Raw genomic sequence first — 27,009 nt, forward strand, 5'->3', positions numbered from 1 at the left:
TATGGGAAAGAGGCAACAAAGACCATCACATCACATTACAAGGAGTTCCCTGATGGTCTAGTGGTTAGGACTCAGCGCTCTCATCGCCGGAATCCCAGATTCAATCATTGGTTGGGGAACTAAATCCCATAAGCCACGTAGTACAGCCAAAAAAATAGACCGTTACTATCACAAAGTTCACTACAGCTAGAGAGAAGGCAATCTGGGCAACAGGATCCACAAAAGTACTGAAGGCAGAGAGAAGAGATGGAGCACCAGTGAACCCCCTTCTGAACCTCCGTTTGGTTCCTAATGACATTGCACAGAGAACACTAGACGAAGACTTCATTAGCTCTAGAAGAGATACACTCTGAGATAGAATGGGAGTCAATTCAACCAAGGAATATTGGGCATCCCCATGTCATATGAGGTACTGTGCCAGGCAGAGGCTAGCTACCTGTTAACTTTCTACTTTTCTTACTCCAAGACCAAAGAAACTCCGTGGAATGTACATTTGTAGGTTGCTGGTAGAAGCGGGAGCAACTTTTCTGAAAGCAGATGAATGCAGTAGAAGCAGGAAGCGTTTGGTAAACACACAGCTAACACGTGTGCTGCTGTCATCCTGCTAGGAGCCCTGAGAGCTGCCCGTCCTTGCGGCATTAAATAAGGTGAAAGGAATTAAAGGTCTGGTTCTCAAACCAGAGTCTATTCTTTTTTTTCCCTTTTCTATTTCTATTATCATTTATTTCTGACTATAAAAGTACATATTTGCCAAAAATTCACACAGATTACTAAAGAAAGTTAAATTTCTTTAGGTTGTTTAAGAAAGTTAAAATTCTTGTAATGCCTACCCCTAAAAGATAACTGCTCTCCAATTTATCTTTAACTTAATAGACTGTACACACTTTTCCATGAGTACATATAAATGTATTTCATCCTTATTAACAATGACAAAGTATTATATTGCTTAGATGAACCATATTTACTCACTTAATCTTCAACTGATGCACATGTATGTTTTACTAGGTCATACAGTGCTGTAACTGTGAACCCTTATCCATGATTGTATATGTATATATACATTTTAATTCACTGAAGTGAAATTCACATGAAATTAGCCATTTGAAATTAGCCATGCTAAATTCAGAGACATTTTAGTATGTTTCACAGTGTTGTATAATCACCACCTCTATATAGTCTTGAAGCATTCCCATCAGTCCAAAATATTAATAAAACCCTATACCCATTAAACAGTTTCACTACATTTCCCATCCCCCACTCTCCCTGCCCCCTGGCCCTGGCAATCTGTGTTCTGTCTCTATGGATTTACCTATTCTGGATATTTCATATAAATGGAGTCATACAAATGTGACCTTTTGTGTTTAGCTTCTTTCATTTAGCATAATGTTTTCAAGGCTTGTCCACTCTAACACAATCAGCACTTCACTCTTAAGGTGTGATGTAGCATGTATGTCCGACAAAGGTTTGCATAGTCAAAGCTTACGGTTTTTCCAGTGACTACTGGAAAACTATTGTATGGATGTGACAGCTGAGCGCCAAAGAATTGATGCTTTCAAACTGTGGTGCTGGAGAAGACTCTTGAGAGTCCACGGGAATGCAAGGAAATCAAATGAGTCAATCCTAAAGGAAATCAACCCTGAATATTCATTGCAAAGACTGATGCTGAAGCTAAAGCTCCAATGCTTTGGCTACTTGACGTGAAGAGCTAATTCACTGGAAAAGACTCTGATGCTGGGAAAGACTGAGGGCAGGAGGAGAGGGGGGTGACAGAGGAAGAGATGTTTGGGTTGCATCACAGACTCAATGGACATGAGTTTGAGCAAACTCCAGGAGTTGGTGATGAACAGGGAAGCCTGGCATGCTGGGGTCACAAAGAGTTGGGCACGACTTAGTGAACAACAAACAACAGGTAAGTATGTCCATGTAAGATATTTTATTAGGTTCTATTCTCTTAAAGTGGGTAACTTAGAATGGAAATGGTGCTTTTAGAAGTGGAATGGAGAGAGCTGAGGACCCCTAGTGGTTAAGCTGATGCTGCTCAACCCCAGAAAGGTTCTCTAATTCTCAAGAGATGACCAGGCCTTTGTGTAAAAACACCATTTATCAAGTCAGTATTTTGGGGGATGTAGAGAGAGAATTTGTCTGCTTTCGTTGTGATTATAACAATTTAGATTCCCTCCATGGAAAAAAAATTCCATTAAGGTGGCAAGCTGGAAAACAAGAGGAGTCAGAACTCATGGAGATGCTTGTTAGAATGCACTTGAGAAAATGAAACCTGAATTTCCAAACAAGACAGAAATCCCACACCTGCCTACAATAAACACTGAGCCCAGAAAAGACTGCTAGGAGAGCCTAGAAAGAACTTTTCAATTAAGATATCATTTTTCTCTTCTTCAGAACAAGAGAGCGTCACACTGGTAACAACCTCAGAAGTTTTCAGAATGAAATTAATCCACTTAGCTTTTATCATTGGCTTTATTTATTCCCCCGTCAGCAACTTCTCTCCCTCTGGAGCACTATATGCAAACACTAAGAAAGCAGATCCTGTCTTACTAATATACTGTTGATGATTCAAAGACACTGGGTTATGAGAGACCACAACAGCATCTTTTTAGATTGTTCACTCAAGCTCACAAATGTTCTTTTCCTGTTCTAGACAAGTTTATGAACATTCATTTCCTAGAATAAGTTCAATTAAATGTAGAAGGCCCATTTAGAAAAGTCTTAATTTATATCAGATTTCCTAAAACAGGGCAATTGAGTAGTAATATTATATAAGGCATTCTGCCAGTTTGATCTTCACAATAACCCTATGAGACAGATATCATTCTCCCTGTTTAACATACGAAAACACTGAGGTTTAGGGAGGTTAAACAGCCTGCTCATGGTCACAAAGTATAAGAGGCTGGACTTGAACATTTCTCTCGCATCCCAAGCGTGTGGTCTTCCTATCTGAAGTTTTTCAAGAGGAGAGAACAGAAATATAAAAGTATAGTTTTGAATTTAACTCTTTCTTGGGCACCTACCATGGTACCAGGCTCTCTGAGCACTACAAATAAAGCTTACAATCTAATCCAGAAAAAATTACAATACAATCAAGTAACCAGCTCCCTAAGAAAGGGACCTGAGAAGGAAATGCTCTAGCGAGCATGAACTCCATGCGGCCCATGCCCACTAAGACCAGGCACTGCACTAAGCTCTTCACAAGAACCATCTTACTGAACCTTAATATTTGTTCTGTGATGTAAGGATTACTGATCTTATTTACAGATAAGGCTCAGAGAGGTTAGTAACTTGCCCAAAGTCACACAGCAAGAAACAGAGCTAGTATTCAAACTCAAGTCTAACAGACCCCAAAATGGATATACTTTCTTTGTACTTCTTTCTGTTATGGAGTTTAGAGGAGGGCGATTTTCCCTTTTGCTCAGAGGGCAATGGAAAGATATTTCTGTAGAAGGTAGCATCTGAGTGAGGCACTGACAAATGAATTCATGACAGGAGACACAGTGGTGATAAGTCCTCTGACCTGAAACCAGAGGACCACAAGGGCCAAGCACTGGGCAAAGTGTGCACAAAATGTCATTCCTAGGAAAAGTCCCAGCCCCCAAGCCACTGATTACTGACCACGTGAAAATGAGTAGGATGTGAGAGTGACAAAGAGAAAGGCAACTGACTGTGAACCTGCTCTTAACAAAGCTTCAAGTTTAGAAACATTTCAGTTCTTAGCAAAAGCAAAAAGCAAACCAAACACTGGGAGACAACTGAACTACTCTGCAGGAGGGCACTGTGTCGCTAATGTCTTGCTGACGATAAACAGGAGTCCAGGTACTCCAATCCCTCTCAGGGTTGCAATTAAATGGGGGACACGTAGAAAATGAAATATATGTATACTGTTCTTAATGAGGAGTTTCAGGATCAAAGGGGGGAAAAACTATGTGCAACTTTTAAGCTTAGTAAACATCCTGAAGTCAGTTACAATACACGTATATTAAATGTATAACAAACAGGAAAGTTGCTCAGTGTTCCTTCCTAGTGAGTGCTTCTCCCTCACCCGAGCCTTTTGCAGACGAGCAGGGTTAGATCCCTAGGATACTCTCCCCTCTGAGCCCCTACTCCCCCGCTGGGTGCTGTCACCCACAGCTCTAAGGGACCTCATGAGCCCTCCTCCATGGCAGAGTCTCCACCATCACACCATGGCCTGGCCAAGCCTCAGCACGAGATGCACATGGCTCCCTGGCCTCCCTCTCCCTTGGTCACTCCTACCCTTGTTTCAGCCCTAACCTCAAATGCAATCGTGTCTCTCTGTAGCAGCACACTTATGTTCTGACTCAGTATTTGCCCTGGCCAGAGCAGCTACGGGAGACCATGTCTTGGGGAGCTGCACGAGGACATGGACCTTAGTACAACACGATGTCTGCAGTGCCGACAGAGCACCTGGAGCACAGCAGGTGCCCAGACAATACCTGTGGAACCAGAGGATGAAGCCTCTCGGGGAAGCAGCCTGAGAAGCGTTTGAGATGAGGACTTACGCTAGCACGGTCTCCTCCTTGCTGAGGCGGGCAGTAAGGGCACCGAGCGCTTCCTGGGAAGCCAAGGGGAGACCAAAGCCACTCATGGCTGCCACTGCATGGTAGATCTGGGCCACCGAGGAGTCTTCGCTCACAGCTGCCAGCAGCAGGTCTTTGGTCTCATTTGAAATAGAGATCTAAGAAAGGACGGGCAGACACAGAGTTCAGAACAGGTGAGGGCAGCCCGCGGCAGGCAGAGCAATTACCACCGTCACATCACCCACTTGGTCCTCAACCACTCTCTCCAACATTTCAGAAGCCAGAATTCAATATCTGGGAAACCTCGGCACAACACTTTTGAAAATATTCTGGCAAGTCACTAGCCTACTGATAGGGTTCTCCTGTGATCAAAAAATGGATTTCTAGAAATCTGGCGTTTTCACTTTAAACATTTTGAAATGTTAAAGGAAGACTGTAAGAAAAAAAGCAAGACTTCCCAGAAGAGAGGCAACTCGAGGAAGAAGTTACTTAAAAATTCATGAAAAGTGAAAACTTGGGAAACATAAACCAAGTCCATTTCTTTAAGGAAAAAAAAAAAAAACAAACCCCCACAAAAATGGAATTCCAATAGTCTACTTGCTAAAAAAAAAAGTCTTACATGACCACCTGTCTCTAAAAAAGGACTTGACAGTTTAAAGTCAACACAAATGTGAAGAAGCTGGACTCACCTCACACCCTGAGAGGGCCTGGCTGGACTGGGCGGCGTAGAAAAGGGAATCCACATTGCTGGGATCAAGGTTTGATTTAATGAAGGTGCACGCTTTCTAAAGAGAGGGAAAAATCAATGTAAGTGGTGATACACACGATGACTGGGGCAAGTGTACTTTGTTTTGAATGACGAATAAAATTCTGAGCAATCTATGATGACTTAAAGAACCAGCTACACAAGATTTCATTTTTTAAACAGATATTTTTCACAGGAAGCTATATTACTCCCAAATGCTAACTTCATAGAAAGAGCAACTCGAGGGCTTCCCTGGTAGATCAGATGGTAAAGAATCTGCTTGCAAAGCAGAAGACCTGGGTTTGATTCCTGGGTTGTGAAGACCCCCACCTGGAGAAGGGAATGGCTACCCACGCCAGCATTCTTGCCTAGAGAACCCATTGCCAGAGGAGCCTGGTGGGCTGCAGTGCATGGGGTCACAAAGAGCTGGACACGACTGAGCGACTAAGCACACATACACACAGTCCTTCCGAAGCCGGAAGTAAGGAAAGAAAAGCTGGTCCCTCCCCCTGACACCTGCTCTGGCATAACCTGTGCAGGGTGTTTATGATGCCCTTCCTCTTAATGAACGTGAGGACCCTGTGGCAGATATTATCATCCCCAGTGAACAGAAAAAGAAACTGAGGTTCAGCATTGGTAAGTAACCTCATGAAGGTTACAAAGCTAATAAATGGCAATGTCTTCACTCAGATGCCTCCAAAGCTAAGTCAGGTTCAACACATCTAAAAAGGATTTGAAAAAGAAAACAACCTGTTCAAGAAATCCTTTCAGCAGAATGTGGGTAATTGATGTGTGCTTTGTCGCCATCTGGTGCTTTAACAATAGAACAACATCCAAAGCCCCAAATGATGATGGTCATTGTTCGCACTTTTTGAGCACTTAAAATGTGGCAAGCAGTGTTGACAAGCGCTGTATAAGCATTTCTCCTTTAATAAGAGGATCTATGCACTAGGTCCTCCTATTACCTGAATTTTACAGATAAGAAAACTGGGGCATAAGGTCACTCAGCTCTTAATGGAGGAACTGGAATTCAGACCCAGGCAGCCTGGCTCCAGTCTGAGCTATACAACCTTTCTAGGGACTACAAAAACGATCTGTTCCTGTGTAAAACCAGCATCATGCCTACTATACTTGCTTTGCAGAGACAGATCTACCAGCTGTCTGTGATTTCAAAGCTCAAAATGTCAGCAGCTTGTTTTTGCCTTTTCTCCTATGTGGGATGGTTGATCTTGAGCCTGCAGGAAGGAAGCTGGCCCCAGACTTCTCCAAATCCACATTTGTTTGCCTCCAATTCTTACGTGTCTAAAGACAGGAAACCACAGACACGCCTTTGTAGGAGGGTCATGCATGCTCAATCATGTTCCATCCTCTTTGACCCCATGAACCATAGCCTGTCAGGCCCCTCTTGGGGAAAATTCCATGAATATGGAGGCAAGAATACTGGAGTGGGTTGCCATTTCCTCCTCCCAGGGATATTCTCAATTCAGGGATCGAACCTGCATCTCCTGCAATGGCAGGCAGATTCTTTACCACGGAGTCACCTGTGAAGCCCTACATATACAGTACTTGACACCGAAATGAAAGACGTTCATTCTTCGTTAACACCTAAAATCAACTCTCATTTCACACTCCACTGTTCACAGAGCTGTGCTCTCCTCTCATACTTACTTAACCCCATTCCTCTGTTTTCCTGTTGAATCTGTTATGACAAAATAACCAAAATCTCCCCTAATGATCTATCTATGACAGCAACCAACTCAGTGGATCTAACAGAACTGAGGGAGTTCTCCCTACTCACTGAAAGCAACGACAGCTGAGCAGGACACACCCCACTACATGGAAGTGGCAGTAACAGAGACTCTTTCTCAAGTGGTTTATTTAATGTGCATCTCTAATAAGGAAATCCACCAGCTCCTAAACGTCCATACAACTCCCTTCCTTCCACGGCTTACAATGTACACATCACACCCTCACCACAGCATGTTTCATAAGTGATTAGAAGAATGAAATATGTGATTAAGCCATTTATTTTCTGATTAAGAGGCACATTTAGAGAGCTTTCATTTCTATTACGCTAAAGTTTACAATTCATTCATTCAACAAATATTTGTGGGACACCTTTTGTTCAGTAGGCATTAAGCAATGCGGATGGCAGTTTGATAAAAAAAATAAAACATCAATGTACATGAACTACCACTATTACATAATAGTACCATTAAGAGCTAACACTGATTACACACGTTATTACCTGCCATCATCATGCTAACCACCCTACATCCATCACCTGTGAGCTGTACTGTAACTATTTCCATGTTACTGATGAGAAAACAAAGATTCTGAAAGGTTCGGTAAGCAGCACAGGTCCCTCAGTGGTGCGTTAAGTCAAGATCTTGAAGCCAACCACTGAATTAGGAACAAAAAGCCACAGCTAACTGTACAATTTGGAGAAGGAAATGGCAACCCACTCCAGTATTCTTGTCTGGAGAATCCCATGGACAGAGAAGCCTGGCAGGCTACAGTCCATGGGGTCCCAAGAGCTGGACACGACTTAGCAACTAAACCACCACCACCACCAATCACACAATTAGCTGTGGTGTTGGAGAAGACTCTCGAGAGTCCCTTGGACTGCAAGGAGATCAAACCACTCAATCCTAAAGGAAATCAGTCCTGAATTATTCACTGGAAGGACTAATGCTAAAGCTGAAACTCCAATACTTTGGCCACCTGATGGGAAGAACTGACTCATTTGGAAAGACCCTGATGCTGGGAAAGATTGAAGGCAGGAGGAGAAGGGGATGACAGAGAATGAGATGGCTGGATGGCATCACTGACTTGATGGACACGAGTTTTAGCAAGCTCTGGCAGTTGGTGATGGACAGGGAAGCCTAGTGTGCTGTAGTCCATGAAATCGCAGAGTCAGACATGACTAAGCGAATGAACTGAATCACACAATTACCCCCGAATCACAGTGCACTGCAGCCGTCTGGATGGCTTTAGCCTATACCTTCAGCCTGCGCCAACATCCACTCGAACTTGTGACATCAGCAGAGAACACCCGCAGGGGCAAGAGTTCAATCTAAATCCACATGCAGCTCCAAATCATGAGACAGATTAAAAGGTAGCGTTCTGGGCTTCCCTGGTGGTCTGGTGGTTAGGAATCTGCTGTCAATGCAGGGGACTTGTTGGGTTCAATCCCTGGTCTGGGAGGAAGGATCCTACATGCCGCAGGGCAACTGGGCCTGTGCATCAGAACTACTGAGCCTGCACTCTAGAGTCTGTGAACTACAACTACTGAAGCCCACTTGCCTACAGCCTGCGCTCCACAAGAGAAGCCACCGCAACGAGAGGCCTGCACACCACAGCTAGAGAAAGCCCGCATGCAGCAACAAAGACCCAGCACAGCCAAAAAATACAGAAATAAATCTTTTTAAAAAAAAAGGTATAATTCAAGTTAGAGTAAGATCACCCTACTCCTCCAGGAGGACCCTGGACTGAATCCTATGGTCCCACAAATGTTTGAAATCCATCAGTAGAAACCACTTATCTGCATTCAAATCCAAAATGTAAAATTAACCTAACAATCCCCATTTTCTCTCCTATACCTGATGGTACAAAACCTCTGCTGGTCAAGATCGCTCCACTCTATGCGTCTCAACTGCTCTCTCTCCTCCCAGGCTCTTTACAGACATCATGGGCTGTCCATACAGTATCTACACCAGCCCCGTCTGAACTCTCATGAATAAATTATCAAAAGCAAAATTATAAAAGCAAGCGTTTTAAAATATTAATTATAACAATAGTTAACAATCAAAGGGCCTTTCATGGGCCTGTTATCTATCAGGCATAACATGATTTCACATTATCTTTTCAATGATCCCAGGAGAAAGGTATCATAACTCCCATTTTACCGAGATGGAGCCAAGATCAAAAGCTTGAGCTAACGACTCTGCTGCTTGTGCACTTTCTTTTGAGTAAAACTAATTTTATCAGGCGGTACCTTGACTTAGAGGGTTTACAACAACATGAGGAAAGTTGGTTTCAACAGACACACACAGAAATACCGGGCAGGAACAAATAATAGCTGTCAGGAAGATATCTGAATTTCTGAAAAAGTGCAGCTCTCATACAGCAGGGATTAGCAAATTTTCTACAAAGGGTCAGAGAATAAATAGGCTTTGGGGGCCAGATAACTCCCTTTAGTAATTACTCAACTTTACTGTTAAAGTGCAAAAGTAGCCATAAGCAATATATAAATGATGGGTCTAGTTGTGTTCCAGTAAACTTTTATTTACAGAAACAGACTTCAAGCTGGATTTGACCCTAGGGGCCATTATTCAGATGATGGTTGGCAGACATAGGGCAATTTTCTTAACCTTTCTGAACTTATGTTTTCTCCTCTATTACAGGAAAATATTTCTGACCATATGGAATTAAGAACTGGAAAATTCTTAAAGAGATGGGAATACCAGACCACCTGACCTGCCTCTTGAGAACTCTGTACGCAGGTGAGGAAGAAACAGTTACAGCTGGACATGGAACAACAGACTGGTTCCAAATAGGAAAAGGAGTACGTCAAGGCTGTATATTGTCACCCCGCTTATTTAACTTATATGCAGAGTACATCATGAGAAACGCTGGGCTGGAAGAAGCACAAGCTGGAATCAAGATTGCCGGGAGAAATATCAGTAACCTCAGATATGCAGATGACATCACCCTTATGGCAGAAAGTGAAGAAGAACTAAAGAGCCTCTTGATGAAAGTGAAAGGGAGTGAAAAAGTTGGCTTAAAACTCAACATTCAGAAAACTAAGATCATGGCATCCGGTCCAATCACTTCATGGCAAATAGATGTGGAAACAGTGGAAGTGACAGACTTTACTTTTTTGGGTTCCAAAATCACTGCAGATGGTGACTACAGCCAAGAAATTAAAAGACACTTGCTCCATGGAAGAAAAGTTATGACCAACCTAGACAGCATATTAAAAAGCAGAGACATTACTTTGCCAACAAAGGTCCATCTAGTCAAAGCTATGGTTTTTCTAGTAGTCATGTATGGATGTGAGCGTTGGACTGTGAAGAAAGCTGAGCGCTGAAGAATTGATGCTTTTGAACTGTGTGTGATGTTGGAGAAGACTCTTGAGAGTCCCTTGGACTGCAAGGAGATCCAACCAGTCCATTCTAAAGGAAATCAGTCCTGAATATTCATTGGAAGGACTGATGATGAAGCTGAAACTCCAATACCCTGGCCACCTGATGGGAAGAACTGACTCATCCGAAAAGACCCTGACGCTGGGAAAGATTGAAGGTGGGAGGAGAAAGGGATGACAGAGGATGAGATGGTAGAATGGCATCACGGACTCAAAGGACATGAGTTTGAGTAAACTCCAGGAGTTGGTGATGGACAGGGAGGCCTGGCGTGATGCAGTCCATAGAGTCACAAAGAGTCAGACACCAATGAGAGAATGAACTGAACTGAGAATTAAGAACACTCAAGATAACATGTCCAGTGTACCTGGCATATATCAGATATTCAATAGATAGTAGCAATTACTGATTCTAGTCCCAGCCAGGAAAGATAAACCGAGGACATCAGAAATTCTCAAAGACTACCAGTTCACAAAAACACACACATACAGAAACATTCTGGCCCACTGGCAAAAATGGAACATTTTGAGCATCAAAAAAAAAAAAAAAAAACCAGTTGCAACGGACTGCAAGACATCAACTGGGACTACCTATTCTGACCAGGATGGAATCGAAATATTAAACTGCCACATATAACTATAAAACTGAACAAAATGAGATGTTGAGACACCAGACAGCACAAGGCTGTGATCCTTGAAAAAAAGTAAAAAGTTTGACAGTAGTACAAATGATGGGAGTTTGAAGAGAAATATTTTGTTATAAGGTCCTTTCCTTACTCATGATGTGGCAAAATAATTCAAAATACACTGTGATAAGTTAAGACGCATATTACAGGGACCTCCCTGGTGGTCCAGTGGTTGAGAATCCACCTGCCAATGCAGGGGACATGGGTTCAATTCCTGGCCCAGAAGATTCCATATGCCACAGGACAACCAAGCCCAGGCCACAAATACTAAGCCTAGAGCCCATGAGCTGCAGCTATTGAAACCTGTGCTCCCTAGAGCCTGTGCTCACCAGCAAGAGAAGCCTCCACAATGAGAAGCCTGTCCACCATGGCTAGAGTAGCCCCCACACGCCACAACTAGAGAAAGCCCACACGCAGCAACCAAGACCCAGTACAGCCAATTAAATATTAAGTTTTTTTAAAAAAGATGTTTATTACAATCTCTAGATCAACTGCTAAAAAGCTAAGTAAGCAAAAAGTCAATAAAAGAGATAAACTATTTTTAAAAAAGATTCAAACTAAGAAAGGAAAGGAAGAGGAAAGGATGGATAGACAAATAGAAAATAACAAAATGGTAGACTTAAATCCAACAGCATAGTTACAAAAAATATAAATGAACTAAATCCCCAACTAAGAGACTGAGATTGTCAGAAGAGATTAAAAAACAAATCCCTGCTATATACTGTGTACAAGAGATAGACTAGTGTGACAACACGTGAATCTAATTTTATCGTAACTAAAAATGAAACAATCAGGTATCATGCATCCACTAATAGGAAGTACACAGCACTGCCTACAAACTGACCCTGAATATAAATAAGCCTCAAGAATTATCTGTTTATAAGAATCCAAGAGTTAAGAAAAGATGTTCAAAAACAACATGAGGATATAATCAATCAAAGGCAGAACGTGGAAAATTCTCCAGGACAAGTTGACCTGGCTTGTTTCATAAGTAAAAGATGGGGGTGGAGGGAGACTGTTAAAGATGCAAAGGATGTGAGAGTCCGGGAGGATGCCAAGACAGGCCTTGGCAAAGGGAGTGAGCCACTAACTGGACACGTTGCTGCTGCTAAGTCGCTTCAGTTGTGTCCGACTCTGTGCGACCCCATAGACGGCAGCCAACCAGGCTTCCCATCCCTGGGATTCTCCAGGCAAGAACACTGGAGTGGGTTGCCATTTCCTTCTCCAATGCATGAAAGTGAAAAGTCAAAGTGAAGTCGCTCAGTCGTGTCCGACTCTAGCGACCCCATGGACTGCAGCCCACCAGGCTCCTCCGTCCATGGGATTTTCCAGGCAAAAGTACTGGAGTGGGGTTACCGCTCCCTAAATTGCACTGTCCTCTGAAGATTACATTGCCCTGATCTGTTGAATCCAGGGATGGCTACCAGACTTGCTTTAGGCAAAGAAATGAGAAAGAAAAAAGAAGTGGCAAGTATCTCTCCTGAAGAGAAGTTGTAAAAGTCACGCTTTCATCTCTACAACAGTCCAGAAAGAGACTACTCCATGTCAGGCTAAATCTTAGCCTGAAGAATATGAAGCAAAGGCCCAGCTGACCGTTGATGGCCATATTATAGTACAAGTGAAAAATAAACTTGAGTCATAAACTATTTAAATGTGGGGCCATTTCCATGCTAGTATAAGAAAGGAAGCATTCTAAAGATGTCATTGTCAGATTTCCATCCATTGGTTATATATTTAAACACTAACCTAAGAACTGCTATGAAGGGATTTTTTTAGGTGTAATTAAAGCCCCAAAACAGCAGACCTTAAAATTTAGAGATTTTCCAGGTAGGCCTGACCTAAAAGGTAAGCCCTTTTAATTGCAGAGAGTTTTCTCCAACTGGTAGCAGAAAAGGAGGTCAGAGAGATTTGAAGAGCAAGAAGGACTCAACATGCCATGATTCACCTAAGTGGGAACAGGGCAAGATGAGAAGAAAGGAGATGGTCGTGAGGAATGGACAGCAGCCCTTGGCTTGACATCGAGAAAACGGGGACCTCAGACCCACGACCACAAGAAACTGGATTCTGCCAACAACCTGAAGAGCCTATGGTTAAGAGCCAAGCCTGGCCAACACCTTCAAAGGGACCTATGAGACACTAAGCAGACAGCCCCGCCAAGCCTGTCTCGACTTCTGACCTACAGAACTATCCATTCATAAATGAGTGTTGTTTTAAATCCCTAAGTTCACAGTAATTTGTTACACAACTGTAGGAAACTGAGACACAAGACTTATGTGAGAAACCTGGCCCTAATTCCCTACCCTAGGCTGTCCATGTTGCTGTAATAAATAAAATGTAAATTCACAATTTAAGACTTTTCCTAAATCCAGGAAAGGTTTCAGTCATGATGCGTTTTTCCTCATCAAAGATCCAAAAAACACATCAGAATTGCCTGATGCTGTAACTGTCAGTGTTTAATAAAAATGAATGTTACCCATCTTGAACTCCTTTAATATTTATTAGCCACACACAAGGGGCACTTAACAAGTATACCCTCACTGTAAGTGAAGTGAAATGAAATGGAAGTCACTCAGTCGTGTCTGACTCTTTGCCACCCATGGACTGTTGCCCGTGAGACTCCTCTGCCCATGGGATTCTCCAGGCAAGAACACTGGAGTGGATTGCCATTCCTTTCTCCAGGGGATCTTCCCCACCCAGAGATCAAACTGCGATCTCCATAATTCTTTACCGTCTGAGCTACCAGGAAACCCCAGCCTCACCGTAAAAGTTTCAATAAAAGCTACAGAAAAGTTCCTAAAGGATTTATGACTTCGTCTTCTTTATACTTTACTAAACACCTGGCATGGTACTAACATACATTACTCATTCAGGAGAAAAAAGAGGATCTGTCAGATTGATATAAATATTTAAGATATTGGCTTAGCCTTGGGTATTCTCAAATAAGCACGAGTTAGGTTTGAAGTAAACAAAAGGAAGACAGTGAGGGAATGAGGCCACCAAGGCAAAAGCGATCTCACCTTTACATCTGGCACCTGGGCACCAAGGCTGCTGAGTCCCACGATGGAGTAGAAAGCAGACTCCAAACTTGTGAAAGGGCGGTCCAGAGAGGCTTTCAGTCTCTCCACGTCATGCTTGGTGAGGTAGTGAGTGGGCGTCAAAGCCTGGGCGCTGGCTATGATTGTCAGGGCCAACAGGAAGACAGTGCTTGAACCTTGGGGGGAAATGATTGTTTAATAAATACACTCCACACTATTCAAACTTTTATACACAGTTCCAATGATGAGGCTCACCAAGGTCTGGGAACCAAGTCATGTAAGGAAGGGTGAAGAAATGGGAGGTTCCACCTGGGGAACCGATGGGCACAGTCTTCAACTATTTGAATGACAGTTCTCCCAGCAGCTTCTGGGCATCTAAAGCAAGGGGCTCATCATGCCATTCCCGTCTCAGGTATGTTTGTAGCTCCAATGCCTCCTAGGACAAATCCAAACCCGAGTCCTCACGTGGCCCTGCCTGTTTCCCAGTGGGATCTCTTCCCCTACTCTTTCATCTGTGGCTCTCTGCCCTCCTCTCCGTTCCTCTAACGAGTCGTATTCTTTCCTACCCAGCTCTTTGGCATGTCTTCTCCTGCTTAATTTCAACTTTCAGATTTCAGGTCAAGTATCTCTTCCTTTGGAGAAGGCAATGGCACCCCACTCCAGTAGTCTTGCTTGGAAAATCCCATGGACGGAGGAGCCTGGTAGGCTGCAGTCCATGGGGTCGCTAAGAGTCGGACACGACTGAGAGACTTCACTTTGACTTTTCACTTTCATGCATTGGAGAAGGAAATGGCAACCCACTCCAGTATTCTTGCCTGGAGAATCCCAGGGACGGGGGAGCCTGGTGGGCTGCCATCTATGGGGTCGCACAGAGTCAGACACGACTGAAGCAACATAGCAGCAGCAGCATCTCTTCCTTAAGAAGCCCCCCAGCAGCCCTCCTCTGGATGGGGTCCCAGTTCTATGGTGAAACACAAGGTGTCTAGGGCCAGGTTTAAATCTCAGCTCTGTCACTTTTTAGCCAGGTGGCCATGGCAGTTACAATGTGACCAGTCTGTGCCTCAGTTTCCTCAAGTGGGATAATACCAGTATCTACCTCAGGGTTGTTAGGATTACATGCATTAAGTTAGAGTATCTTAGTGGCATGTATATAAATAAGGGTTACATAAATGTTAACTACTCCTTCCTTTACATTATTGTTGTCGTTTCTCTATCTGCTCAAAGCAACTTGCAATTCTATGTAGTATTTTTTACAACTAAATTTAGTAATGTCTGATTTCTCTGCTAAACTATAAGCTCCACGAGGATAGGCTGTTGCTTTTATTCATCCCAGTATTTCCAAGCCTTGCACATGGTAGTACTGAATTAATATTTGCTGAATAAATGGGAAAATAAAATCAGTCCTCATCTATTATGCCCCAGGGGACAGAGGGAAATGCCAGGAGTCCAACATTTCTACTCTTCATTGGAATAAAATCCTTTCAAACAGGCAGCTTCATGAACAGTCTGCATTCCAAATAACAGTAATCACAAGGTTAACATTTATAATTCCCCTTTGCCTATATCGTCTACTTCAGTTTGAAGTAGAACCCCTTAAGAAAGGTATTTTACAAATAAGAAAGACAACCAGAACAGCCTTTAGACACAGCCAATCTTGGACTCATATCCAGGTCCATCTAAAGAGTTCTCACTCCACTATTTTTGGGAGAATGTTGATGAAGGGATGCCTACATTAGGGATATGAGTGTTCATGCTACTTAAGCCCTGGTGTGTATTAAATAACCTAAAGAATGTGAAAGCTCTTTAAAAAAACTAGAAAGAGATCTGTAATGTGGATCATCATTCATCAAATGTTTCTGAATAACTACTATGTACCAAGAACTATTTTTGGTGTTAATACAACATGAAACGGAACAAAAACCCCTAACCTCATGGAACTTACACTCTAGTGGGAAAAGACATGACACAAAATAACTAAGAAACATTATTCATCATCTTAGAAGGTGAAAAGTGCTGTGGAGAAAAATAAAGAACATAAGGGATATCTGGGAAGAGCTGCAACTTTAAACATGGCAGCCTCTGAAGGCCTAACTAAGCAATAGAGATATTATGTATAAACCTGAGGGAAAAGGAGGAGCAAGTCATGAAGATATCCAGAGGGAAACTATCCCAAGAAGAAAAGCAAGTACAGAGACCCGGAATCTGGAGTGCAGACGGGACTTTCTGCACTAGCCAGGAGGGCAACATGGCTGGAAAGGATTAAGCAAGGGGTGAGAAGTAGGACAAGGTGACAGACACAGCAAAGGTCAAACCCAGACGACCCTATGGGCACTCTGGCTTTTACTGAGAAAATTTTAAGCAGAGGAGTGATCTGATTTACATTTTAACAGGAACTTTGTGTTGAGAACAAACAATACTGTGCTGAGATTACAGAGGAGCAAGGATAGAAAAAGAGACACCAGTCAGGAGACCACAGCCATACCTCAAGAAAAAAGATGGTGGTGATCTAAACCAGGGGACCAAATGGTTGGAGTCTGGCTAGAACTCAATTAGAATTGCTGATACGTGTAAAGATGTAAAAGAGGGATCCAGATACTAATGTTGACCCAGTGCCTTGAATACATGCATGTACTCAGTACATTAAGATCTAGTAACTATGACCAGCATTTTCCCAGCTAGACTGCAAGTTCCTCTAACATAGCACTTGTGCCAGTATCCTGATATTCCCATCTCATATCAACAATATTAACGATATTACATCTTTGGGGACTGTAATCTGAGCACTTAACACATGGCTGGTATGCCCACACAATACAAAAGAACTCTGTGTGCATTTAGTCATTAAATCCTCACAATACCCAAGTCTGTGCACTTTACAGACAAAGAAACTGAGTCTCAGAAATAGTTATCTGCCCTAAGACAGGTTAACTAGTTGAGAATCAAACTGCAGGAACTCTATTATCTTCAACCTGTCAAATAATGGAGCAGTGAGCCCACAGATTTATTCATTGTTACCTTGGGCAAGTTACCTGTCTTCTCTGAGATTCCGTCTGTCAAGTGGAAATAATAAAATAGTACACATTTCCCAAGTTGCTGTGAGACTACACGAGGTTGCATCCTGCAGTGTCCTCTCAATACCTGGCAATACAGTTCAGTTTACTGAGTGCTTACTGATTGCCGCGCACTGTTCTACACTATGCAGGGAAATGGTCTCATTTAACTCCCATTGTAATTTACGAGACTAACCTATTTAACAGATGAGAAACTGAGGTGCAGAGGAGCTAAGTAACTTGCACAGGGTCACTTTACGAAAACGTGGCAGACTGCAAGTTTGTACCCGGAGACATCTTAACTTCAGAACTCACGCTAGTAAGCTCTCAAAGAGGTGTGATTTTCTAACCCCTTTCACTGAACAGGAAACTATGGTCCAAAGAAGGACGATTTAGCCAAAAGCTCACTCTTAGGCCACCTGGCCCGGAAACCGGCGCGAGTCAAATGAATGGGTGAAGCCAGACCGCGAGTTCGCCGCGGCTGCGGTTCCCGACTGGGTCTCGGGGAGACCCGTAGCTCGCGCCGTACCCACCGCCACCCTCTCCTCCACTCGCCCGCAGTCCCAACCGCTGGCCAGCCCCCCGTCAGACGCCGGACCCCCAAAGAGCCCGAGCTCATGCCCCTGCCCCGCAGGGGAAGAGGACCCCTCCTGGCCGGCACCCGAATGGCCAGCTCTAGCCCCCCGCGGGCGACGGCCCACTCGCCAAGGCGTGTAGGCCGCGGGACCCCCTTGTCGAGCCCTGCGCAACGCCTCACCCGGCAGCGCCATTCCTCCGAGCAGGTCCCACCAGGGCCCGAGCCGCAGGCGGACTTCCGCTCGGGAAGGTGGCTCCAAAAGGGCTCCGGAGGGGACGCCAGGGACTCGCGGCAGACCCCGTGTGCTGGGATGGGCTCCAGGCACAGGTCAGTCCCCGCCGTTCCGCTGGGCCGGGCGGCACTCACCAGCTGCACAGTGCTGAGCGCGCAGTGCGCCACGGCCCGCGCGTACAGGTCCGCTTCCTCCCCCCCGCGCCCCGGCCCACTTGGAACCGACCTCCTCGCAACGGTCCCATTCCGGAAGGCACCGGCAGGCAGTTGGACGAGGCCTCGGGGGTGGGCCCGAGACGGGGCCTCCTGTGATTGGTCGGTCGCACCGTCACTCAGTCGTCTCTCTGCAACCCGGCCGATTTTAAAGGAATGGAAAGGGTCCGGTGGAAAAGGGCCAGCAATATTTGAGCGGTTTGCGGTTTTGGTTTTTTTTTTTTTAATAAGAAAATTATAGCAGCTTTCCCTGAAGATTGTTTCGGTTGTTAGTAAGTGACTTATAAGTTACTTTTTAACTGATCTGCATACGTTTGTGTGAGGAGAATATAAATCCCAATGGAAGTGACTCGTCTAAGAATTTATTAATTAGGTAACTCAGATTATTCAGCGTTTACGGGATAGCCAGACAGCGTACTAAACGCTCCATGTACTTTGTTTCATTCACTGCTCATCCCCAGTCTGTGAGATATGTACTATTAATATTTCCATTTTATAGAGAAGAAAATTTAAAAATGTGAACCGGGACAGTCTGACTATAATCTGCTTTTAACTGTTACGAATACAAAGTAGTCACAGTGCGAAATAACTTTTACAATCATTAGTGTCCTGGATATTACCGTCTATTACTGTCCCAAACAAGGAAGAGTCAGTTCTTTCTCTGTTTGGTAGTGTGCTATTGTATGGTATACTAGCCATTAAATATGTGGATATTTTAATTTGAATTTAATTAAAATTAAAAATTCAGTTTGTCATTTGTATTAACCATATTTCAAACATTCAGTGGCCCCATGTGGCTGGTGGAGATGATACTGAACTGCGCACAATTATAGAGCATATAGAACATTTCCGTTGTCACAGAATATTCTGTTGGACAGCACTGACCTAGAATATGTAAAGAACTCCACCTCAATACTAAGACAACCAGTGGTGTGCTGAAGCCTCATACTGGCTTGTGAAAGTCAACTGTTAAATTTCTCAGAAATTTTGATAAACCGCAAAGTCCTACTGGGATGTTGGCAATTTGATCTCTGGTGCCTTTTTTTAAATTGCCAAGTTTGAAATAGTCAAATTGTCTAGTCAAAGCTATGGTTTGTCCAGTAGTCATGTATGGATGTGAGAGTTGGACTATAAAGAAAGCTGAGCACTGAAGAATTAATGTTTTTGAACTATGGTTTTGGAGAAGACTCTTGAGAGTCCCTTGGACTGGCTGCAAGGAGATCAAACCAGTCAATCCTAAAGGAAATCAGTCCTGAATATTCATTGAAAGGACTGATGCTGAAGCTGAAACTCCAATACTTTGGCCACCTGCTGCCAAGAATAGACTCATTGGAAAAGACCCTGATGCTGGGAAGGATTGACGACAGGAGGAAAAGGGGACAGCAGAAGATGAGATGGTTAGATGGCATCACTGACTCGATAGACATGAGTTTGAGCAAGCTCCAGGAGTTGGTGATGGACAGAGTAGCCTGGTGTGCTGCAGTCCATGGGGTTGCAAAGAGTAGAACTCGACTGAGCGACTGAACTGAACTGAAAAGTCCTACTGTATAGCACAGGGAACTGTATTCAGTATCCTATAGTAAACCAATGAAAAAGAATGAGAAAAAGAATATATTTTCTGTATATATCTATATATCCTCTCACGTTGGTGTACACCAGAAACTAACGCAGCATTGTAAATCAACTATATGTGCATACATGCTAAGTTGGTTCAGTCATGTCCAACTCTTTGTGACCCCATTGACTGTAGCTCTCCAGGCTCTTCTGTCCATGGGACCCTCCAGGGTAGAATACTGGAGTGGGTTGCCATGCCCTCCTCCAGGGGATCTTCCTGACCCAGGGATGGAACCTGAGGTTCTTATGCCTCCTGCATTGTCAAGATGTGTTCTTTACCACTAGTGCCACCTGGAAAGCGCATAAATCAACTGTGCTGCAGCTGTTGCTAAGTCGCCTCAGTCGTGTCCGACTCTGTGCAACCCCATAGACGGCAGCCCACCAGGCTCCCCTGTCCCTGGGATTCTCCAGGCAAGAATACTGGAGTGGGTTGCCATTTCCTTCTCCAATGCATGAAAGTGAAAAATGAAAGTGAAGTCACTCAGTCGAGTCCAACTCTTCGTGACCCCATGGACTGCAGCCTACCAGGGTCTTCTGTCCATGGGATTTTCCAGGCAAGAGTACTGGAGTGGGTTGCCATTGCATTCTCCCTAAATCAACTATATCTAAGTAAAAAATATATAAGTGAAAGGAATTTTGCAAATTCGTTGTTAAATACAGCTATTAGAAGAATTAAATTATATATACTTAAATTGAAATAAAGTATATTAAAAACAAAATTCATCATTTCCTAATTATTTTCCTTTATTTTACCATTGTCTGTGCTTTTGTGGTAGCTTGTATCTACTGTATATGAATGGTGGAAATATTATATCATGCTGTGCCCATCTCTTCCCAGTAACATTGGTAGCTTGATTTGGCTGCAAATGGAATATTTATACCATAGAGTCAGCAAATGCTACAAACCAGGGCTTGACTTATTGCTTTGTTATTGTGTAAATTTAATGTTGGAGATAATGTTAATCGAGATTAAACTTAAAAATATATCACATCTGTAGATTTTACATTATAAATAGCACAGAAACTTGAAAATATTTGTGTTATGTTTGAAAATTATTACCTGATTCAGAAAATAAGTCACTTTTAAAGTTTCAGTTACATGTTTATTGTTGTTAGAGTCCCTTGGACTGCAAGGAGATCCAACCAGTCCATTCTGAAGGAGATCAGCCCTGGGATTTCTTTGGAAGGAATGATGCTAAAGCTGAAACTCCAGTACTTTGGCCACCTCATGCCAAGAGTTGACTCATTGGAAAAGACTCTGATGCTGGGAGGGATAGGGGGCAGGAGGAGAAGGGGACAACAGAGGATGAGATGGCTGGATGGCATCACTGACTCGATGGATGTGAGTCTGGGTGAACTCCGGGAATTGGTGATGGACAGGGAGGCCTGGCGTGCTGCGATTCATGGGGTCGTAAAGAGTCGGACTGAGTGACTGAACTGAACTGAACTGAAGTCATGTCCCACTCTTTTCGACCCCTTGGACTGCAGCACGCCAGGCTCCCCTGTCCTCTATTATCTCCTGGAGTTTGCTTAAATTCATTTCCATTGAGTCAGTGATGCTATCTAACCATCTCACCCTCTTCCGCCTCCTGCTCCTTTTGCCTTCAATCTTTCCCAGCATCAGGGTCTTTTCCAGTGAGTTAGTTCTTCACATAAGGTGGCCAAAGTATTGGAGCTTCAGCTTCAGCATCGGTCCTTCCAATGAATATTCAAGACATTTTAGTAGAAGAATAATGATGATAAACAATATCATTAATAAGTGAATGATAGATGGTACTGTGAGATAAGAAGAAAGAAAAAGTAGGAAAGGGTAAAGGGGGCTGAGAGAGGGGCAGTGTTCTGCCTCAGTCTCTTTTATCAGTGGAGTAGTATCTTTTACCTATCCATTCACTTCTCATGAGGCTGACAATATGTTAGGTACTGAGGATGAAACCGCAGAAATATGTTTCAGGGGCTCCAAAGAGCCCCAGTTCTTTATGTCTCAACACAGAAAGAATTGACTGAGAGGCAATGTTATAGATAAGAAGTGATTTATTAGAATAGGATGCTTGTGAGGTTTACAAGCAGATGGGCAGGAGGGCGCAGGGCTCAGAACATACTGCCCTACAGTTTTATACTCAAAGGAAATGTGGGGAGAGGGAGAAGACCACCTTCTCCCTCATTCTTTAGTGGACATCGAGCTTCCATCATCAGCTCCTCCTCCTCTGTATCAGGTGGGGGAGTTTTCTCATCTCTACATGTTCAAACTGGGACTGTCATGGTACAGTGAAAAATGAGCAAAAAGATGGTAACGAACACCATAAATGGTAAATCAGCTCAGGTTTCAGTATAATGTCACCTTATCCCTTTTTTAGTGTGTGCAGAGGAGCATGAAATAGGAATCATTAACTTACTGCCCTCATTGGACAGGATGTGGGTCTCATTCCCCTATTGTTTTATTGTGCATGGGTATACCTCATGCTTCTATTGCACAGGTTTCTGGGGGTGTTTGTTTTTTTTTGGCTGTTCTGCATCTTCGCTGCAGGGTGTGGACTTTCTTTAGTTGCTATGCATGGGGGCTCCTCTGGCTGCAGTAAGTGGGCTTCTCGTGCTGGGTTGCAAGGGCTTCTCTAGTTGCAACACATGTGCTTAGTTGCCCTGCAGCATGTAGGAACTTAGTTCCCAGACCAGGGATGGAACCTGCATCCCCTGCATTGGAAGGTGGATTCTTAACCACTGGACCACCTGGAAAGTTCCCTGCTGCACAGTTTTGTTGCTCAGCTTTGTTCTTGGTTTTGTCGTAGGTAGACCTGCTTTCTAGAGTGACTGTTAACTTAGGGGTCTCCCATACTTTTTCCATTACTTATGATTCCTTAGTGGGATTACCTATTTAATCACCTACTTTGTCCCTTTACTCTGTCCATATCAAATATACAACTGTGACCACGTCAACAAGATTTCTTCCCTCGTGGAGTTTATAGTCTGATGGGAGATGGTCAGTAAACAAACACACATGAACTTGATAATTGTAGGTAATAATTAAATACTATGCAAGAAATGAACAAATAAATATGAGACTGGGTAGGGAGAAGCTACTTAATCTAGATTGGTGATCAATAAATGCCTGTCTGAGAAGGGGACATTTAAACTTTCACTTGAGTGATGAGACAGAAGCCGTCCTGAAAAACTAATTTTTCCAATCCCCTCTTCATTCCTAGGATCTGTGGTCGAGAAGAAATAGTGATGCCTTGTGCTTCTGACAGTGATTCAGGAAGTGTGGATTTGCAGCTGGGCAACTTAGAGGATATTAAAAAGCAACCAAGTAGCCTTGAACTTACAGGTGAAATGGGGGAAAGATAAAGGAGTGGGGCTGGGAACAGGGAATCTCTTGTCAAGTGACATTTCAGGATGACCAGCTGTCCACTAGATTTTGACAGCGAGTTTGGTCCCTGACTTTAGGACCTTGGAATGTGATTGGCAAAATGAGATGATATATTATTCTAGGTATATAGAAATCTAAACTTGGTCCTGAAACAGATCATCCTAAAGGCTTGTACCGAGTCTAAGTGCTAGAAGGATTCTGAGAAGGGAGAGGTAGATGTGGATGGTTGCTGGATTGGGTTACAGCATAACTATCTTTCATTTATTCTAAAAACATTTTTTGAGGACCAGTTGCTGGGCATACAACAATGAACAGGGTCAATGTGATCCCTGCCCTCATAGGATTTACATTATAGTGCTTTTTGAAAATGACCCCCAAAAAGTAAACAGACAACAAACAAAGTAATTACAAATTGTAGTAAGTACTATGAAAAAGTTGAACAGCTACAGTGTGTTTGAGGAACTACATTAATTCACTTGTACATTCATTCAACAAATATTTATCGAAGCCCTATTGTTCTCTCAACACTGATCTAGCTGTAGAACAGTGTACTTATAAACAAATGATTGGAGCTCAGTATAATGTGTGTGATTAAGGGTTGGGGAGGAAGTAATGAGCAGACAGAGAAAGGTTTATTAGCAGCTCAGAGGATACTTAGCCAAAATGGGCAAAGGGGATTCAGGAAAGGGATCCTGGAGTTGAGCTCTGATGGATGAGTAGGGGTTAGCTAGGCAAAGAGAGGAAGGGAAGGTGGGGAGAGGAAGAAGAAACAAGCAGGCAGAAGGAAAGCCTGTGCAAAGATCATAGGTGAACAGGAACATAGGCTTCCAGTAGACAACAGACACATGGCAGGAAGTGGGAGAAATGTACAGAAGACAGTAGTCATGGAAACCACTAAGCGAACTAAAGTAGAGAACCCCTCAGCTGATAGGTGTGTTAGGGAGGAACTAGGAAGGCTATTTGCCCAATAGGAATAAGGAATTTGGTATCAGAAATGGAGGAAGCAAGGATATAAAACGACCTGAATCTAGGAAGTCCCAAAGGAAAACGCTATGTTCCTCACTGGCAATAAAATTATTGTATTTCCTCAATTATAAGATATACATTGTCACATTGTATAATTTCTAATCATGATATATTTATTTTATAATCACTGTAATTGGTATCAGAGTGTTCCTTTTTTCCTGAAAAGTTTATTAAACAGAATTGGTGTATTTTATAATCTTAAAAACTACATGAACAGGAAAATTATGCCAGCAGAATCCTTGTCACTCGATAAAGAAGGTTGTTATCATCCCCATTTTAGAAATGTAGAAATAGGCCCAGAGAAACTAAGGTTGCATAAAGTCAGAAAGCTAGAAGAGGCAGAACCGGGATGTGAGCCTAGGCAGACTCTGGAACCTGTGCTGTTAAAGTATTAGGTTGGCCCAAAAGTTCGTTCAGATGTTTCCATAAGATGGTATGGAAAAACCCAAACTAACTTTTTGGCCAACCCACTATATCTCAGGTCAAGAAGGAGATACCTCAAGCACTTACTCAGCTACCTGCTCCACTTGGAAAGAGATCATAAGCACAAGAGGCCACTATATTTTAAGCTCTAGTCACTGCAGGCTCAAAGACTTTTGGATTTACAGAAGAATATCTACCATTGAAGTGCTTACTGTGGGCCACATACTGAGAAAGTCTTCTGTATGTACTACCTCACTCAGTCTCCAACAATAACCCTGTTTTATTGGTGAGGAATCTAAGCTTCTAAGAGACAGACTAATTTAATGAATGTCATATAGCTAGTAAGTGGCGGATCCAGGATTCAAACTAGTCTCAGACTGAGAAAAATCCGTGCTCTTATAACCCTCCTGCCTCAGCTCAGCCTTAAAGGTGTTTGTAGTTTAGGAGGCCCTTGGAGAACATTGGAGGCCGTTGGAGAAGGAAATGGCAACCCACTCTAGTACTCTTGCCTGGAGAATCCCATGGACGGAGGAGCCTGGTAGGCTACAGTCCATGGGGTCACAAAGAGTCGGACACGACTGAGCGACTTCACTCACTCACTGGAGAACATTGGATTTGTAATTGAGAAAACAGGCATAGGAAGGGAAGAGACTTGTCCCGGGTTGCAGAGGAAATAGGAAGAGTGAGAACAGGACCTGTCTATCTTGATGTCCAGGGGTCCTCCCCACTAAACCATGTGACTTCACACAGTACAGAGGCATCATCCAATGTCTTTCTTCCGGTGTTAGACTCAGACATCTCGGAAATCCCTGGACTCCTCAGGGAATCCCTCACAGACACCTCCAGACACCTGACCCACCAAGGCCCCCTCGGTGAAGTCATTGTTGAGCAGCTGATCCAATCCATCCAGAAGTTTTTTAATGGTGAACTAAAGGTACGCACAAGCAATTTTCCAAGGCATTCCAATTATTCATCTATCAAATATCTTAAAAATTTTTATATAAAACATTTATACTATAGGCTATAAAGTTGATTTATATGTATACTGTCAACTGAAAAAAAAAAAAGCATAACCTGCAAATGAAGAGTTCGGCTTTTTCGGAGGTGTTACTAAGGACTAAAGGGCTTCCCTGGTGGCTCAGATGGTAAAGAGTCTGCCTGCAATGTAAGAGACCCAGGTTAGATCCCTGGGTTGGGAAGATGCCCTAGAGAAGAGAATGGCAACCCACTCTAGTATTCTTACCTGGAGAATTCCATGGGCAAAGGAGCCTGGTGGGCTACAGTCCCTGGGCTCACAAAGAGTCGGATAGGACTGAGCAGCTAACACTAAGGACTGGAATGACAGTCTTTTAGATAGCTCTGAGGGACTGTTGCTAAGGGAGGAGTCAGGATAAAAAGGAGTTTTTGATGGGGAAAAAAAACTATGTAGTGAAAGCACCAAAAGATGGACTGCTAATCACAAAAGCAGACATTTCAAATTAATCATTTTAGTGCGTGTGAGAAGGTACGGAGCAGCTCCAATGGCTGATGGCTTGACAGGCGCAGCACTGTTTGTTCACTGAAATGGCAGGTGGCATTCTTTATCCACAATACTTTTATATTTATTTTTTGTATTTATAATAAATATATTTACATGTTCTTCTACATTATTTTTATGTTGATAATCATGTTTATAAAAATTTTAAATTTCCTATAAAAACAAAGAAAACTATAATAAAAGGTATAGGTTAATCTTCCCTAATCCCCTCAAGATTTAAGTTATCTTAGTTTTCCTTCTACGGAGAAGGCAATGGCACCCCACTCCAGTACTCTTGCCTGGAAAATCCCATGGATGGAGGAGCCTGATAGGCTGCAGTCCATGGGGTTGCGAAGAGTCAGACATGACTAAGCAACTTCACTTTCACTTTTCACTTTCATGCATTGGAGAAGGAAATGGCAACCCACTCCAGTATTCTTGCCTGGAGAATCCCAGGGACGGGGGAGCCTAATGGGCTACCGTCTAATGGGTCGCACAGAGTCGAAAACGACTGAAGTGACTTAGCAGTTTTCCTCCTAAGATAATTTCTGTTAACATTTTGGTGTATGTATTTTCAGACTTTTTCTTGTGCATACAAATACATGTAATTATAGAAAAGCATGCATCAGAGATAGTGGGAGAAAAAAGAAATTTCTTGGTCAGTAACTATAGATCTGTATTATCCTACTTAATAATGCAGTATTCATTATTTAAGTGAAACATTCATTCATTCTGTGTGAGCATATAACAAAAGAATTTGTCTTGACCTGGAGGTAAATGGAGGCATTCCTGAGGAAGTAACCTTTCAGCTCAAGTCTAAGGAATGAATAGGAGAAAGTAGG

At 43.1% G+C, this 27,009-nt stretch overlaps 2 protein-coding genes and 1 non-coding gene across 8 annotated transcripts in view; 1 reads left to right on the forward strand and 2 right to left on the reverse strand.

Moving 5' to 3' along the window:
* RPN2 (ribophorin II) overlaps positions 1-18,274 on the reverse strand; it is a 51,750-nt gene extending 33,476 nt beyond the window's left edge. For 2 of the 3 annotated variants that reach the window (XM_025263493.2, XM_025263492.2), the window contains exons 1-4: positions 18,241-18,274; positions 14,139-14,332; positions 5,237-5,332; positions 4,530-4,705 (exon numbers count right to left, since the gene is read on the reverse strand). In XM_025263493.2, the coding sequence (XP_025119278.2) occupies positions 4,530-4,705; positions 5,237-5,332; positions 14,139-14,332; positions 18,241-18,259 (485 nt within the window). In that variant the 5' untranslated portion in view covers positions 18,260-18,274. Of the gene's footprint in view, positions 1-4,529; positions 4,706-5,236; positions 5,333-14,138; positions 14,333-17,963; positions 18,095-18,240 lie in introns of those variants that run through there. The other variant, XM_006051724.3, reaches the window with a different exon arrangement.
* Positions 6,503-6,633, reverse strand: LOC112578947. The gene has a single exon (XR_003103388.1). It is a non-coding gene; the product is annotated as a small nucleolar RNA SNORA38 (small nucleolar RNA).
* Positions 17,628-27,009, forward strand: part of MROH8 (maestro heat like repeat family member 8) — a 60,273-nt gene continuing 50,891 nt past the window's right edge. For 2 of the 4 annotated variants that reach the window (XM_025263490.3, XM_044927669.2), the window contains exons 1-3: positions 18,311-18,499; positions 23,039-23,160; positions 25,440-25,585. In XM_025263490.3, coding sequence (XP_025119275.1) covers positions 23,064-23,160; positions 25,440-25,585 — 243 coding nt within the window. In that variant the 5' untranslated portion in view covers positions 18,311-18,499; positions 23,039-23,063. Of the gene's footprint in view, positions 18,111-18,310; positions 18,601-23,038; positions 23,161-25,439; positions 25,586-27,009 lie in introns of those variants that run through there. The other 2 variants (XM_025263488.3, XM_025263491.3) reach the window with 2 other exon arrangements.

The sequence above is a fragment of the Bubalus bubalis genome, chromosome 14 (genome assembly GCF_019923935.1).
Source record: "Bubalus bubalis isolate 160015118507 breed Murrah chromosome 14, NDDB_SH_1, whole genome shotgun sequence".
Taxonomy (NCBI): Eukaryota; Metazoa; Chordata; class Mammalia; order Artiodactyla; family Bovidae; genus Bubalus; species Bubalus bubalis.